Genomic DNA, 13,728 nt, shown 5'->3' with positions numbered 1-13,728 from the left:
TGAGGACTAAAGGCTATCATGTAAGGTATCAAGAACAATTTCTTTCATAGAAAAGTACAGTGTTAAGGATACCATTATGGCATCTCATCAAACCCAAGATGCCATCACTTGTAAGAGACAAAAAATCTACATCTTAGAATTGCTTAAATACTCTTTTGAGGGGGGCGGGCAACAGGGAATGCTAGCTATATGATGGGCTATAGAGGTAGATTGGCAGCAGGTACCAACATGCCTTTGAAAAACCTTCCTGCTTGATAACCAGTGATTTATGGTTAAAAGTATTATAATTAGTGGCATTTGAAATACTTCGAATAGTTTTCAAAATTACAGAATAAGATGCTTCTCAAGATAGAATAATTTTATATTTTCATAAATGATTTTAACTAACAGGTGAGGCATGAAATTGAAGATGGAACCATACATCTTTACATTTATTCTATACAAAGTATTCCAAAGGGAACTGAAATTACTATTGCCTTTGATTTTGACTATGGGAATTGGTAAGTTCAAATCTATAAATGTATCATCTGTTATTTTAAAAGAGTTCCTTAATGTCCTTATTATAATTAAGGTATTTTCATTACTTTTATAGCTTTTAATTTTTATTTATTATGAAGTAGTTAAAAATAATAGAAAGCAAGCATTTTGGTATCAGCTTCCATTATATCGTCGTTACTTAATTCTTTTGTAAGCTTTCCTCAATTACTATTGTAATGTAAATATTCACAATAATTATAATTAGTAATTCTAATTCAGTCAGACAGCAGAGACCTTGTTTGAGAATTTTTTCTTCCTTGTATTTTAGGGAATATAATTTTAGTCATACAATTTATTTGGTTAATATGAGTAATATTTTTTTGCACCTTAAAAGAAATAGTGCCAATTTTTTTTTTCAATATAAATAGAAAGGGTTTGTTGGGGATCCTGCAAAGACCTCAAAACTTTTGTTCTGAAACAATAGGGAAAAAACTATTAATTCTGAGTATAGAAACTTATACTTAAGTTTTTAAAAAATTTAACATAGGGGTGGGCTTTGTTAGGCTACTGTTTGGGATGCCTGCATCTCATGTCACGTGGCCTAGTTCGAGTCCCAGCCAGCTGTCTGATGCAGAATCAGCTTCATATTGATGCACCTGGGAGGAAGCAGATAAAGGGTGAAGAGTCCCCGCCACCCATATGGAAGGCCGAGGGAGGCTGTGGCCTGGCCAAGTCCTCTGCCTTTTAAGTAAATGACAGTCAGTGCATTAAAAAAATAAATGGGCTTTTTTATAAACCATCTAGTTTCAAATTCTAATGTGGTTTCTTACTAGCTATTATAACCTCAGACAGAGTTCTTCATCTCTGTACAGTTACCTCGAATATATATAGGAATAATAATAATACTTAACAGGAAGTTAACATGCCAAGTGTTTAAAAGTATTCCTAGGGGCAAGCATTTAGCCTAGCAGTTAAGATGCTGTTTAGGGTAGCACATTGTTCTGCTCTGGATTTCAGCTTCTGCTAATGCACACTGTTGGAACAGCAGATGATGGCTCTAAGTATTGGGGTCACTGTCATCTGCTTGGGAGACCCAGATTGAGTTCCTGGCTCCTTGCTTGGGCCACCCTCTTGGGAGATACAGCCTGAGTTCCCAGCTCTTTGCTTGGCCTGACCCAGCCTTATTGTTATGGGATTTGGGCAGTGAACCTCTGGATGGGAGCTCCATCTGTCTCTCCTCTCTCTGCCTTTCAAATTAAAAACAAAAAGCAGTTCCTGGCATGAAGTAAGTGCTTAATAAACATAAACTACTTGTATCATATTTATTTGCAGCTCTGTCATTCTAAACATTTAGAATTATACAGACCCAATACTTAATCCCTGTCACTTATTAACTGTGTGACCTTGGATAGGATACTGAACCTCAATGAGTTTTTTTTTTTTTTTTAAAGATTTTATTGATTTATTTGATAGGTAGAGTTACAGACAGTGAGAGAGAGACAGAGAGAAAGGTCTTGCTTCTATTGGTTCACTCCCCAAATGGCCGCCGCAATGGCCGGAACTGTGCCGATCCGAAGCCAGGAGCCTCCTCCGGGTCTCCTGTGTGGGTGCAGGGCCCAAGCACTTGGGGCATCCTCTACTGCCATCCCAGGCCACAGCAGAGAGCTGGACTGGAAGAGGAGCAACCAGGACTAGAACCGGCGCCCATATGGGATGCTGGCGCCGCAGGCAGAGGATTAGCCTAGTGCGCCACGGCATCGGCCCCCTCAATGAGTTTTTTTTTTTTTTTTTTTGGCAGGCAGAGTGGACAGTGAGAGAGAGAGACAGAGAGAAAGGTCTTCCTCCAATGGCCGCCGTGGCCGGCGCACCACACTGATCCGATGGCAGGAGCCAGGTACTTCTCCTGGTCTCCCATGGGGTGCAGGGCCCAAGCACTTGGGCCATCCTCCACTGCACTCCCGGGCCACAGCAGAGAGCTGGCCTGGAAGAGGGGCAACCGGGACAGAATCCAGCGCCCGGACCAGGACTAGAAGCCAGTGTGCTGGCGCCGCAAGGTGGAGGTTTAGCCTAGTGAGCCGCGGAGCTGGCGCTCAATGAGTTTTGAATCACCTGTACAATAGGAATAATAATCATTACTGTGTAATGAGATAGTTTACTTATTTTTCAAGCTTCCATCTAAAAGGAAACCTTTTCAAGGTAGCTTTTTAAAGACCCTCGTTATTTAAGTCCTTCCTTAAAGTAGAAGATAAACTAAGTTAATGTCTAGTATTTGCTATATCTGGCATTTTTTTTATAAAGGCTAAATTTCAGGACAGTAATTTATAGAACATTATGGGGCCAAAAAAGTAATTGCAGTTTTGGCCTTCATGTTATTTTGTGTAATTCACAGTAAAGTACCATCTCACTTAAAAAGACTCAAAAAAATTTAATTAATTTTTTTCTATAAGATATTACTAGCTATTGTAAGGCCAAATCTATGGTCAGAAATCAACATCTAATTATTTTATTTTTCTTATGAGAAAATAAAACTTCTTTTCAGCTAGTTAACAGAAATGTAAGGATTGCATATAGCCAGTAATTGCATATAATTTTGTTGTGCTGCAACTTAAAATGGATTAGAACTTTTCCAGTTCTGTTACATATAATTAAATGTTTAACTGGTTATTGTTCTAGTAAGTACAAGGTGGACTGTGCATGCCTCAAAGAAAATCCAGAATGCCCTGTTTTAAAACGTAGTTCTGAATCCCTGGAAAACATCAATAGTGGTTATGAGACCAGAAGGAAAAAAGGAAAAAAAGAAAAAGATATTTCAAAAGAAAAGGACACACAAAATCAGAATATTACTTTGGACTGTGAAGGAACAACTAACAAAATAAAGAGCCCAGAAACAAAACAGAGAAAGCTTTCTCCATTGAGACTGTCGGTATCAAATAATCAGGTACTAAACTTGTACTGATTCTTCATGAAATTGAACTAACAAAGGAAAATAATGTCATATTTTAACCTGTATTTTTTTTAAAGTGCATTCTGTTCAATGAAGTACTTAAAGGTATAAAATATGCTAGTTTATACAGTATTAAATTATTAGGAAATAGCCAGCAGAATCTGCAGAATTAACATTTGCATTATTGAAAACAGAATTGTCCTAAGACTGGATAAGTTTAAAAACATCTTCCAAGAGGGCACTTTCCTTATGTTCTTGAAGTCATAAAGTTTTCTTCCCTTAAATATCTGGACACAAGGTTATCATATCAATTCTCTGAAGGTGCCATAATCAACAGAGAAATAGTCCTAAAAATTCACTAGTACCACATAATACTGGAAATAAAGTTTGACCTATACTTCTGCCACAACAATGTTTTGTTATATGCTCTCTGAAAAACTGGGCAGTGCCATTAAAATCTAAAAATTAAGGCTTTGCTCATCTCCATGGCCATATCTATTGGGAATCATTTTCCATAAGCTTTAAATTGAACAGACATGTTTATTGGGCAATTGTATTTGTAGGTTTTGTGAAATAGTGTATTTCTGTTTGGGGAAGAAGATAAGCATAAGGCCACAATCTTTACTGATTAGGACTTTATTGACTAGAACTTTAAAACAAAATTATTTGGTTATATGGTTTTGAGAAAAATGTCTTGAATTAGGAGACCAGTTTTAAGTGGGTTTGTAATTTTTATATATTGAATTTGTTGTAAGACATGTAGTTTGTATAAACAAGTCATTTGTGTCTTTCAGGAACCAGATTTTATTGATGATATAGAAGAAAAAACTCCTATTAGCAATGAAGTAGAAATGGAATCAGAGGAACAGATTGCAGAAAGGAAAAGGAAGATGGTAAGTTGGGACACAGTAACTGCTTCTTGCTGTTACTTGGGCTTGGTGACAGCTGTTCTTCTCACAGTAAATTGATGCTGACTTTATGTGGGCTTTTACACTGTTCTTTGTCTGAAGGTAACAATTTTGGGGCACATGTTGTGCCACTGAACATTTTTATTTGGCTTTGTCTTTATCATTTAAATACACTCACACTAATCTTTTGTATTTTTACTGAGCGTTCATTAGGTATTTAGGATTGTATGGCATTTTACCAATATTTCAACATTTTTGAAGTGGAGAACTATTAATAAATTTTAATGCCACAAGTACTGTTCAAAATATCTTTCATTAGTTAAATATAACTTTGATAAAATGATTAGATATAGAACAAAAACAAAATGTCTAAATCTTATAACTACAAATAAATGCCCCCAAATCACCATTGTTTGGTAGTTTCTATTTATATATTCCCATACTGCTATCATAAAGGTAGGTTTTTTTCTTTTAAGATTCTCTTTATTTTTATTTGAGAGGCAAAGTTACAGATAGAGAGGGGCAGAGAGAGAGAAAAAGGTCTTGCATCTTCTGGTTTACTCCAGCAACGGCTGGAGCTGGGAAGATACTTCCAGGTCTCCCACACGGGTACACGGGCCCAAACACTTGGGCCATCTTCTACTGCTTTCACAGGTCGTAGCAGAGAGCTAGATTGGAAGAGGAGCAGGTGGGACATGAACCAATGCCCATATGGGATGCTGGTGCTACAGGTGGATGCTTAGCCTACTACACCACAGTGCTGGCCCCAAAGTAAGGTTTTTCAGTAAGTTTAGGATCTGTATTGCTTTTACTATTTACTTGCTAATATTTTGTCAGCATAAAAACTAGAACAAGGTATTTTCTTGCAAACTGATGGTAATTAGCATTAATATGTTCAGGCCAGTTGATGAACTATCATAGTATACCTCGAGTGCCCTAAAACTTGAAAATGACTTCAACTACCCAATGGCCTTAGTATAGGTTTTCCCTATTCTTTTTACTTACTATGTTGCCTTGTATCCTGCTTTATGGGTTTTCATGCTGCATCTCATGGAATCCCCTATGTCACATAAATAGAGGTGAGAGGTTTGTAAATTTGGTCATTGTAGATCACTTAATGTGAGTCTGCTCATCACCTTGATGATCATTCTTCCAGTACTGATTGTTAGTGCTCAGAATTATGAAAGTAATGCAGTACTGTTTTATAGTCTCAAGACTTCAGAAAGACTACTCTTTTTTTTTTTTGACAGGCAGAGTGGATAGTGAGAGAGAGACAGAGAGAAAGGTCTTCTTTTGCCGTTGGTTCACCCTCCAATGGCCGCCGCGGCTGGCGCGCTGCGGCTGGCGCACCGCGCTGATCCGAAGGCAGGAGCCAGGTGCTTCTCCTGGTCTCCCATGGGGTGCAGGGCCCAAGCACTTGGGCCATCCTCCACTGCCTTCCCCGGGCCACAGCAGAGAGCTGGCCTGGAAGAGGAGCAACCGGGACTAGAACCCAGTGTGCAGGCGCCGCTAGGTGGAGGATTAGCCTATTGAGCCACGGTGCCGGCCCAGAAAGACTACTCTTTTGAGAGTATGTAGTAATAGAGACAGGACATAAGAAAAATAGAGGAGAAAATTTGGAGGAAATTGGTTATAAAGAAGGAATTCCTATACCTTAAGGAATTATCTTCAACCTTTTTGAAAAATTCTTTTTTGCCTAAATTACCCATGCTTTCCCCAATTACTTACAGCTGTTTCTTGGACTCTCCGTTCTAAAGCTGCCACAATCTTATATTTCTATTAATCCTGCAGGAACTCTGAGACCAGCAATTTATAGTACTGTGGAGCATGTATCTAGCAGAAACTTTTTACAGCTATCTTCAAAGGATATGTATAACAACCACTTGAAAAAAAATGTTATATTTTTAAAAACACACAGGATGCTTGTAGTGTGGTCATACAATAATTTTATGCAGTCTGTATCTTAACAGTTTTTATAACTGTGGGACTACTTTTAAAATATACACCCTTTTATCAAGTTAGTGTGAAACCTAGAAAAAATTCTCGTTTTCAGATCTCAGAGGAAACTTAGATGCCCTCTTGTTGATGTTTAAGTGTGTGTGTGCACACATGCACATGTGTGCATATATAAGGGGGCTTTAGTTAAAAGATTCTGCAGCAGACCGATGCCTTGGCTCACTAGGCTAATCCTCCGCCTGCGGTGCTGGTACTCCGGGTTCTAGTCCCAGTTGGGGTGCCAGATTCTGTCCTGGTTGCTCCTCTTCCAGTCCAGCTCTCTGCTATGGCCCGGGAGTACAGTGGAGGATGGCCCAAGTGCTTGGGCCCTGCACCCGCATGGGAGACCAGGAGGAAGCACCTGGCTCCTGGATTCGGATCAGCGCAGCGCACCAGCTGCAACATGCCAGCTGTAGTTGCCACTTGGGCGTGAACCAACGGAAAAAGGAAGACCTTTCTCTCTCTGTCTCTCTTCACTGTCTAACTCTGCCTGTCCAAAAAAAAAAAACCAGAAACAAAAAAAAACACTATATAAAAAAAAGATTCTGCAGCAAAGTTTCCATGAACACTTTGCAGCTCCCTCATGTCTCTGCCTACTGGAATCCATTTTGTTCCTGATTTTGCTTATTATTATATTAACATACAATAACTCAAGGTTTTTATATCCTTTTTAGTGTCATCATTACAATACCTGCCACTAAGGTTGCTATGAAGCTGGGTATTTTTCATGCAAACAAAGTGTGGAAAACCTGGAAAGTGTAAATGCTTATTACTTGGCATTTTGAAAGGATATGAAATAAAAATTTAAAAATTTCTCTTTGGCTCCCTTGATCCTTATCTGTCGAAGAAGTCATTGCCATCTTTCCAACTGGTATATTTGCTTTGATGTTTGAATTGGAGTTTTTGGATGTAGCCAGATAAGCAGAATGCAGCAACACATCCCATGATTCCTAGGCAATCAGTATGTTTTCCCCCTTAAAGCATTAGTATTTGGTTTTTGAACCATCTAAACATAAATGAGCCTTTTTTTTTTTTTTTAAATCTTCACCATTTAAATTGATTGGATTCACTTTAGTTTAAAAGATAAGGTTAAATATAGTGGAAAAAATGGACAGGTAAAACTAGACAAAATGAAGACAGTAACCATATTACTCCAAGAAAATAATGTCAAAGTGATTTAAATTTTGTGCTGTGACAAGATAGACTTATAAAACCATTGAGTATATAACAGCAGATACTAACCACCAAGTGTATTTAACCAGACTGATACCAGCCCCACACTCCCCCTCCAATTAAATTTCATGTAATCTTCAGCTTGTCCTCTTAAGAGTATGTAGCTTGAACAGGAAGTGATTAATAGTTTTTGCCCATGTAAATTAGTTTTATACACTACCTAATTTAACATCTTACTGATTCTCTAAAAATTGCATGAGTGGATTTATATGTTTCAGTTATTGGCTTCATTTTTTAAAATGTAAATAGCAGATAAAACAATGTCTCGGCCTTTGGGACATTTACAAAACTATTACAATTCAACAAGAAGTAGTAAAGGAAATAGAATTACTGAAGATAACTTGATACCTGGGAGAGGCATTCAAAGACTATTTTAATAACTCTTGTGGCTAATTTGTGTGGAATTAAATTTATTTCTCTAGGAGAAACAGTTATAACTGTGGTAAGATCTATTTGCCTGGGATTCTAGGCTCCTTTTTGGGAGAAGAGTGGACTGTAGGGAGATGGCAGATAGAGAATACAGATGTTTAGCAATGAAGATTTCATAAAATAGCACTCAGAACACTGTTGTGACCAGGAGGGAAAGGATGTACTTGTGCATATACTTGCACACACACTTACAAACACCACTACTCTACTCTTTTAGTTTTTTGTTTTATTAACACATTTTTCCATTTTTTAATTTTTCCTTGAGTAGTACTTGCTTACAGAAGCAAACCTGTGGCTAACACATATGATACTGAGTAGATAATGTACATCTGGTTAGAAATAATTCTTTAGCAAGAGATACTTTGGCAGTGAGCTAGAACTGGTTTGGAAGGATCCTGTAATTGATAAATTAAGCTGTGGCACTGGAGGTAGAGTGTTTATCTTCACTTTATTCCAAACCAGAGCACTACTGTATGACTCCTCTTGGTACATGTTTGTTGAGGTAGGGTTAGGAGGCTGCAGTCTTGTCAGCTGAAATCCTGTGACAAGTACTTAGATAATGGGAAACATACCTTTAGTTTAACAAGTGATCATTTATTTTAAATGTACCTTAAAAGGTGATTATTGTGAAAACAACCAGTTGAAATAGATACTTGCTCCTCTCTCCATTTATAATGGTGTGAAACGAACCTCCTTTATGTAGTATCTTTTAATATATTTCCAAAATAATTTTCCACATCACCTTCTTAATGTAGCTGTCAGCATTGTCTTGGTAACATGTGATACTGTTAAGTGAGATTGCCTTAACTATAGTCTGTGGAAAGTGTTTCAAGTTCGTCTTCACATTTTAAAGGACAGAAATTTGAGAAATGATGAAAACATATGAAAAGATGGTCACTTAGGTGTGAGACTCCTGGACTTAGCAAACTACAGTACCCTAGACTTAACTCTCTGTCACCAGAACATAAGCTCCACAAGAGCCTGTGTAGTCTTATACATTGTTACTCCCTGCTTCTTAGGGGGGAAATGCCTGCTTTTATAAAAACTGATGCACAGTAAGAGCTGACTAAATGTTCATGGTAGCCATCTGAGGGAAGACCTGCATAGGCCTGTGAGTATGAACTGCATGAGGCTTCCTTAAAGCTTTGGAGGCCTTCACAGGATTAAGCAGGATGTCCCAATTTTCTCAGCCTTAGTATCCCACAGTAATTTGAGCTGTGCTGTGAAACAGCTCTGGGGCCAGCTGAGTTCAGTAAACATGACACAGCTTTGGAGATTCCCAGTGTACATGACATGCTGAGAAAGTGTACGTACTGACTAAACTTGTATACCCCAGCCACTTTTTTGTGCATGACACTGACAACCCAGATTTTTACTCTTTGAAACACTTAAAACACTACTATTCAAAAACCTTAAGTTGTTTGTAATGTCTCTAGGAAGTGATTTGATTTAGAAAATCACTTTAGAAAAAGCAGTGCTTTAATAATGTGTGTAGTAACAATCATTGTGGTAATTTTGTTGTCAGAAAAGTCATATGATGGCTGGAACATGATAGATATCATCCAACTCACTCTTTTTTTCCATTTAGTATGATTAAGCTGATGCTAGTAACTATTTTTGTAAGGTCTGTTTCCTCTCATAGAGATTAAGGGTTATACTTCTGAAGATGAGTTATTGATGACACTGTAGGACTAAATAGTAAATGGGGTCCCACTTATTTTTATAGGTACTGTGTTCAAACATAATGAAGTTAAGCTTTAGCTGCTTTGTAATAAAGACTCTTATTTAAAAAATACTTCCAGTTACATGGGTTCAAATAAGTAATACAGTGTATGCACAATTCTTAGTCATTTAACAACAGTCTGAGTGCTTGCTACATAAAAACCATCAGAGGTGATGCAGTGGACAAACAAGGCGTGGTCGTACTGCTCTGGAGAAGATTTCAAGAGAGGAGGGGGAACAGGGAATAATGAATATCAAAATAGGAAACAGTACTTTGGGGGTAAATTCAGTCATGAGATCATACACAGATCTCAACAAGCCACACGTACTTTTTACTGGTGACAAATAATCAGACCCATCTGTAAAACTGGGAAAGCAACTGCCATTTGCAAGGATAAAGGAAGTTTAAGTAAAGGATTTTTTAGTTTCTCTGTATCAAGAGTGTAAGATAATATAGTAAACTTGCAGGTGGGCTCTGGCATTCCTTTTCCTTTCAAGGCGAGTGTTTTGATTTTGTTCAGAAAAGCCACTTCCTGGGGGTGAGTGTTGTGTGCAGAAGGTGCCTGGGATCTGGCAGATGATGGCTCAAGTACGTGAGTCCTCACCATCCACGTAGGGTACTCTACTGGAGTTCCTGCCTCCTGACTTTGGCCTCAGTTTGGGGAATGAACCAGCAGATTTAGGTGCCATTTCTCTGCCTTTAAAGTAAGTACAAATGAATACACTTTTTTTTTTTCTTTTTAAATCTTAAAAGCCACTTTCCCAGCTGGTAACAAGGCCGAATTGATTCAAAAGTCCCTAGATGGCCGCCTGTTTTATCCTCAGTTTTATAGCCTACTACTGGAAATTTCCCTCTAAAGCTACTAAAGCACTCACTCACATTCACAGGCTTGTTTTTATTGTTTCAAATTACCAGATACATAATAAATGAGATGAACTTAGTGTTTTAACAGTTCTATTGTGTAACAGTTCATTTATTCTTTATTATGTAACCCTTGATCTATGTGAACCATAGGCTTGCCCACTCTTGAAGAGGAAAACAGACAAGGTATCTGTAGTCTTTTCCGAGTATAAAACTATGTAATTTCAAGCTAAATATTTGTCTCAATGAGTTTATACTATGATGTACATAGATTCCAAATTTTCAAAAAGAGCCACTTATACCTCAATTGTTAAAGATATTAAGCACTCTTTCTTACAGAAATTATAATACTCTGTTTACTGTTATAAAACCATACTAAGCTTTGTCATAAAAACAATGTACAATTTAAAAACAATAAAAAATCAGGGAACTCACATTCTTTAGCACCCAACACTACCATTAACAGTGTCAAAAACTATGTAGTATTCCTTACTACAGGCTAACTCTGTCCTGGTATCCAGCACTTGCGAGCTTACAGCGTAAAAGGTGGCTTGAAGCTCTGGGTAGAACTGTGACCTGGAATGAGTCATAATTATAGAATACACTGGTCAGAGTGGCAACCTTATGTGATGTGTATAAGCTAAACTACACCAAGCACAGGTCCAGGGAGCTAAGGGCAGTCTGCTGGGGTTAATTAGCCCCGATTGCTCTAATTCCCTATATAACAGCTTGGGTCTATAAAGTGGCCGGCAGAATTTCAGTCATAAAAATAAATATTATACAGTTATATGCTAAAGAATGTGTTTGATGGAAGGCAAATATGAAAGCAGAATGACTGATTAACTTAAAATAAGAGCGGGTCAATTTGTATCCAGGTAGAAAATCAATCATGTTTGTATTTCCAAGCATTTGTGTGTTTAAAAGACAAAGCTGGGTTAAAGCTATTAGGAAATCTCTTGAGTGCTTTCAGCTTTAGTTTTCCACTACTGCTGTGGTTATTCAGGGACAGTTACACAGTGTGCCACTTTTGCTACTGAATAAGAGGTTGTTAACTGGAAAGAACAGTAAATTAGGAGCCAAGAAGCTAAAAAATTATGACTCTGCCTTTGAGTTACTTAGTATACATGGGCTCTGGTTTCTTCAGAAGTATGCTGATTTTTTAAGATTCTGATAAGCTCTAAAATATAACGAGCATCTCTATAGAGATTTTGCTTTATCAATTAGGTATATTACTTACATGGGAGTTTGATTTTTTTTAAATGTTAATTTATTTACAGGGAGAGCAAGAGAACTTTATGGTGGTTCACTCTCCTTACCCTGAAATGCCAAATGGCCAAAGCAGAAGCTGGGAACCCAGTCTGGGCCTCCCACCCAATTGCTTGAGCTATCACTGCTGTCTGAATTAGCAGGGGCTGGGTATCAAACTCAGGCTTTCTGATGTGGGACACTTGGGGAATTTGGTTTTTAATTGAATGAGTATGGACCCTTACATCAGTTTTATCTCTGACCCTCAAGCTCCTATACAAGGGATTATTAGACTATGTCAAACATAGTTGTTTCTGACCTAAATTCATCTTTATCTTAGAAAATTCAAGATAATCATAATACAGGAAAAAAAGAGTCTGTATTGTCTTCCTTGGGTTTCTGCTAATGGGAAATTATTTCTTTCACAAATAAAGTGATTCTTTCAAAGAAAAGCTTGTGTCTTCTTGAAAAATGTACTTACTCCAACATTTGAAAATTTTTGAAAATCCAACCAGATTCAGCAAGAAAACATTTTTGTGAAAATTCTCTTTTTAAATACTCCAGGTTTCTAAATTGGGGTTTTTAAGAAAAGCCCTGATAAACACACTGGGTTTTTAATAGAGCACTAAATGACAAAAAGGGTCAAAAATGGTAATTTATTAGAGCTATGAAGCTGTCTAAGGAATTCAGCTTTAAAACAGCTAGTTCCAGTGAACAAGACAGATGGTCTTTTGCCTGTTCTGTTTATTTTCGTATCTAATTATTCATCTCAGGTCAGGAGAGTTACGATGCAGACAGGTATCCATGAACAGGTAATCTTACCTTATCTGTATAACTAAGGGGATGGGGAAAACATATTTTGTGAGAGTCATATTTGCAACATATCAGACTGCTTTACAAGTTAGAAACACAGAAGTATTTTAGCAATTTTGACATCCTACTTTTTTCCCAACTGTAACAGAGAAGGAAAAAACTAAATACAGGAAAGCAAAGCGGTGGATTTGAGAGAGTAGGTGAACTGATGCTGAAATCTCTGCTGATAATTACCGGAACTGAAGCTCCAGTGTTGAGAAGACAGGCAGCCAGATCTTGAGCTTCTGATCTTTCTTTCTCCCCCCACACTGATGACAATAAAGGATGAGAGACAAATGGACGTGAGTCTCAGGTCCTGGCTCTTTCAGTATGAAGAACGGGATAGTTGAAGCATGTGTCATCTTGCTCTGCTTGAGAGCTGAAGCGGGGCCCGGCCTGCTGGTCAGTGCTCTGGGTCTTATGTTCTCTATCCATCCAGAGATGGATGCTCAGAGGGACTCTTGCCCTGCCCTTAACACAGTAAAGGAATGCTTTATAAGAATGAAAATGAAGGGCAAGAGGCTAAAGCAGAAATAATGAACACTTTTGGAATGCCTACCATTTTCCAAGTATGGTTTGAAAATCTCATAGATGTTTTCTGTTTGAGCTCAATTATAACCCAGTAAAGTGTGAATAGTATTACCCACATTTTATAGTCTCAGGAAGGTTAACAAACCTGCTTAGGACCAGAGACAAGTCATAATCTGAACCCAAGGCTTCACCCAACAACATCTAGCTACAATACAACAGTAATATTTTGACTCCATTAAGTGCATATGAATTTTACCCTAGGAAAATGTGACTTTTTTAAAAGGCTGGCTTCTCTGTAAAAAAAAAAAAAAGTTTGGTAAAACCAAGGTAGTCTTACTGACAATCATCCAAGTGTTCCTTCCATAGAATGCATTTGTAATAACAGGGCTTACTAAGATGAAGTCTGGGATTCTAAGATATCTCAAATGGATGTTTTCTTCTCTCATATTTCCCAATAGTAGAAAGGTATCACAGCAATTATCTTAAATTTGCATGAGCACTGGACTTTTGGATTTTACTTCAAAGCAATG

General features: G+C 37.7%; 1 protein-coding gene across 9 annotated transcripts in view; it reads left to right on the top strand.

Annotated features, from left to right (window-relative positions):
• Positions 1–13,728, top strand: part of KMT2E (lysine methyltransferase 2E (inactive)) — an 83,764-nt gene that overhangs the window by 56,577 nt on the left and 13,459 nt on the right. For all 9 annotated transcript variants that reach the window (XM_070071170.1, XM_017342740.3, XM_070071173.1 and 6 more), the window contains 3 exons: positions 391–500; positions 3,151–3,415; positions 4,216–4,314. In XM_070071170.1, coding sequence (XP_069927271.1) covers positions 391–500; positions 3,151–3,415; positions 4,216–4,314 — 474 coding nt within the window. The remainder of the gene's footprint in view (positions 1–390; positions 501–3,150; positions 3,416–4,215; positions 4,315–13,728) is intronic.

Source organism: Oryctolagus cuniculus, chromosome 3 (assembly GCF_964237555.1).
Source record: "Oryctolagus cuniculus chromosome 3, mOryCun1.1, whole genome shotgun sequence".
Taxonomy (NCBI): domain Eukaryota; kingdom Metazoa; phylum Chordata; class Mammalia; order Lagomorpha; family Leporidae; genus Oryctolagus; species Oryctolagus cuniculus.
The sequence above is the reverse complement of the archived record's forward strand: the minus strand, read 5'-3'. Positions and strand labels throughout refer to the sequence as shown.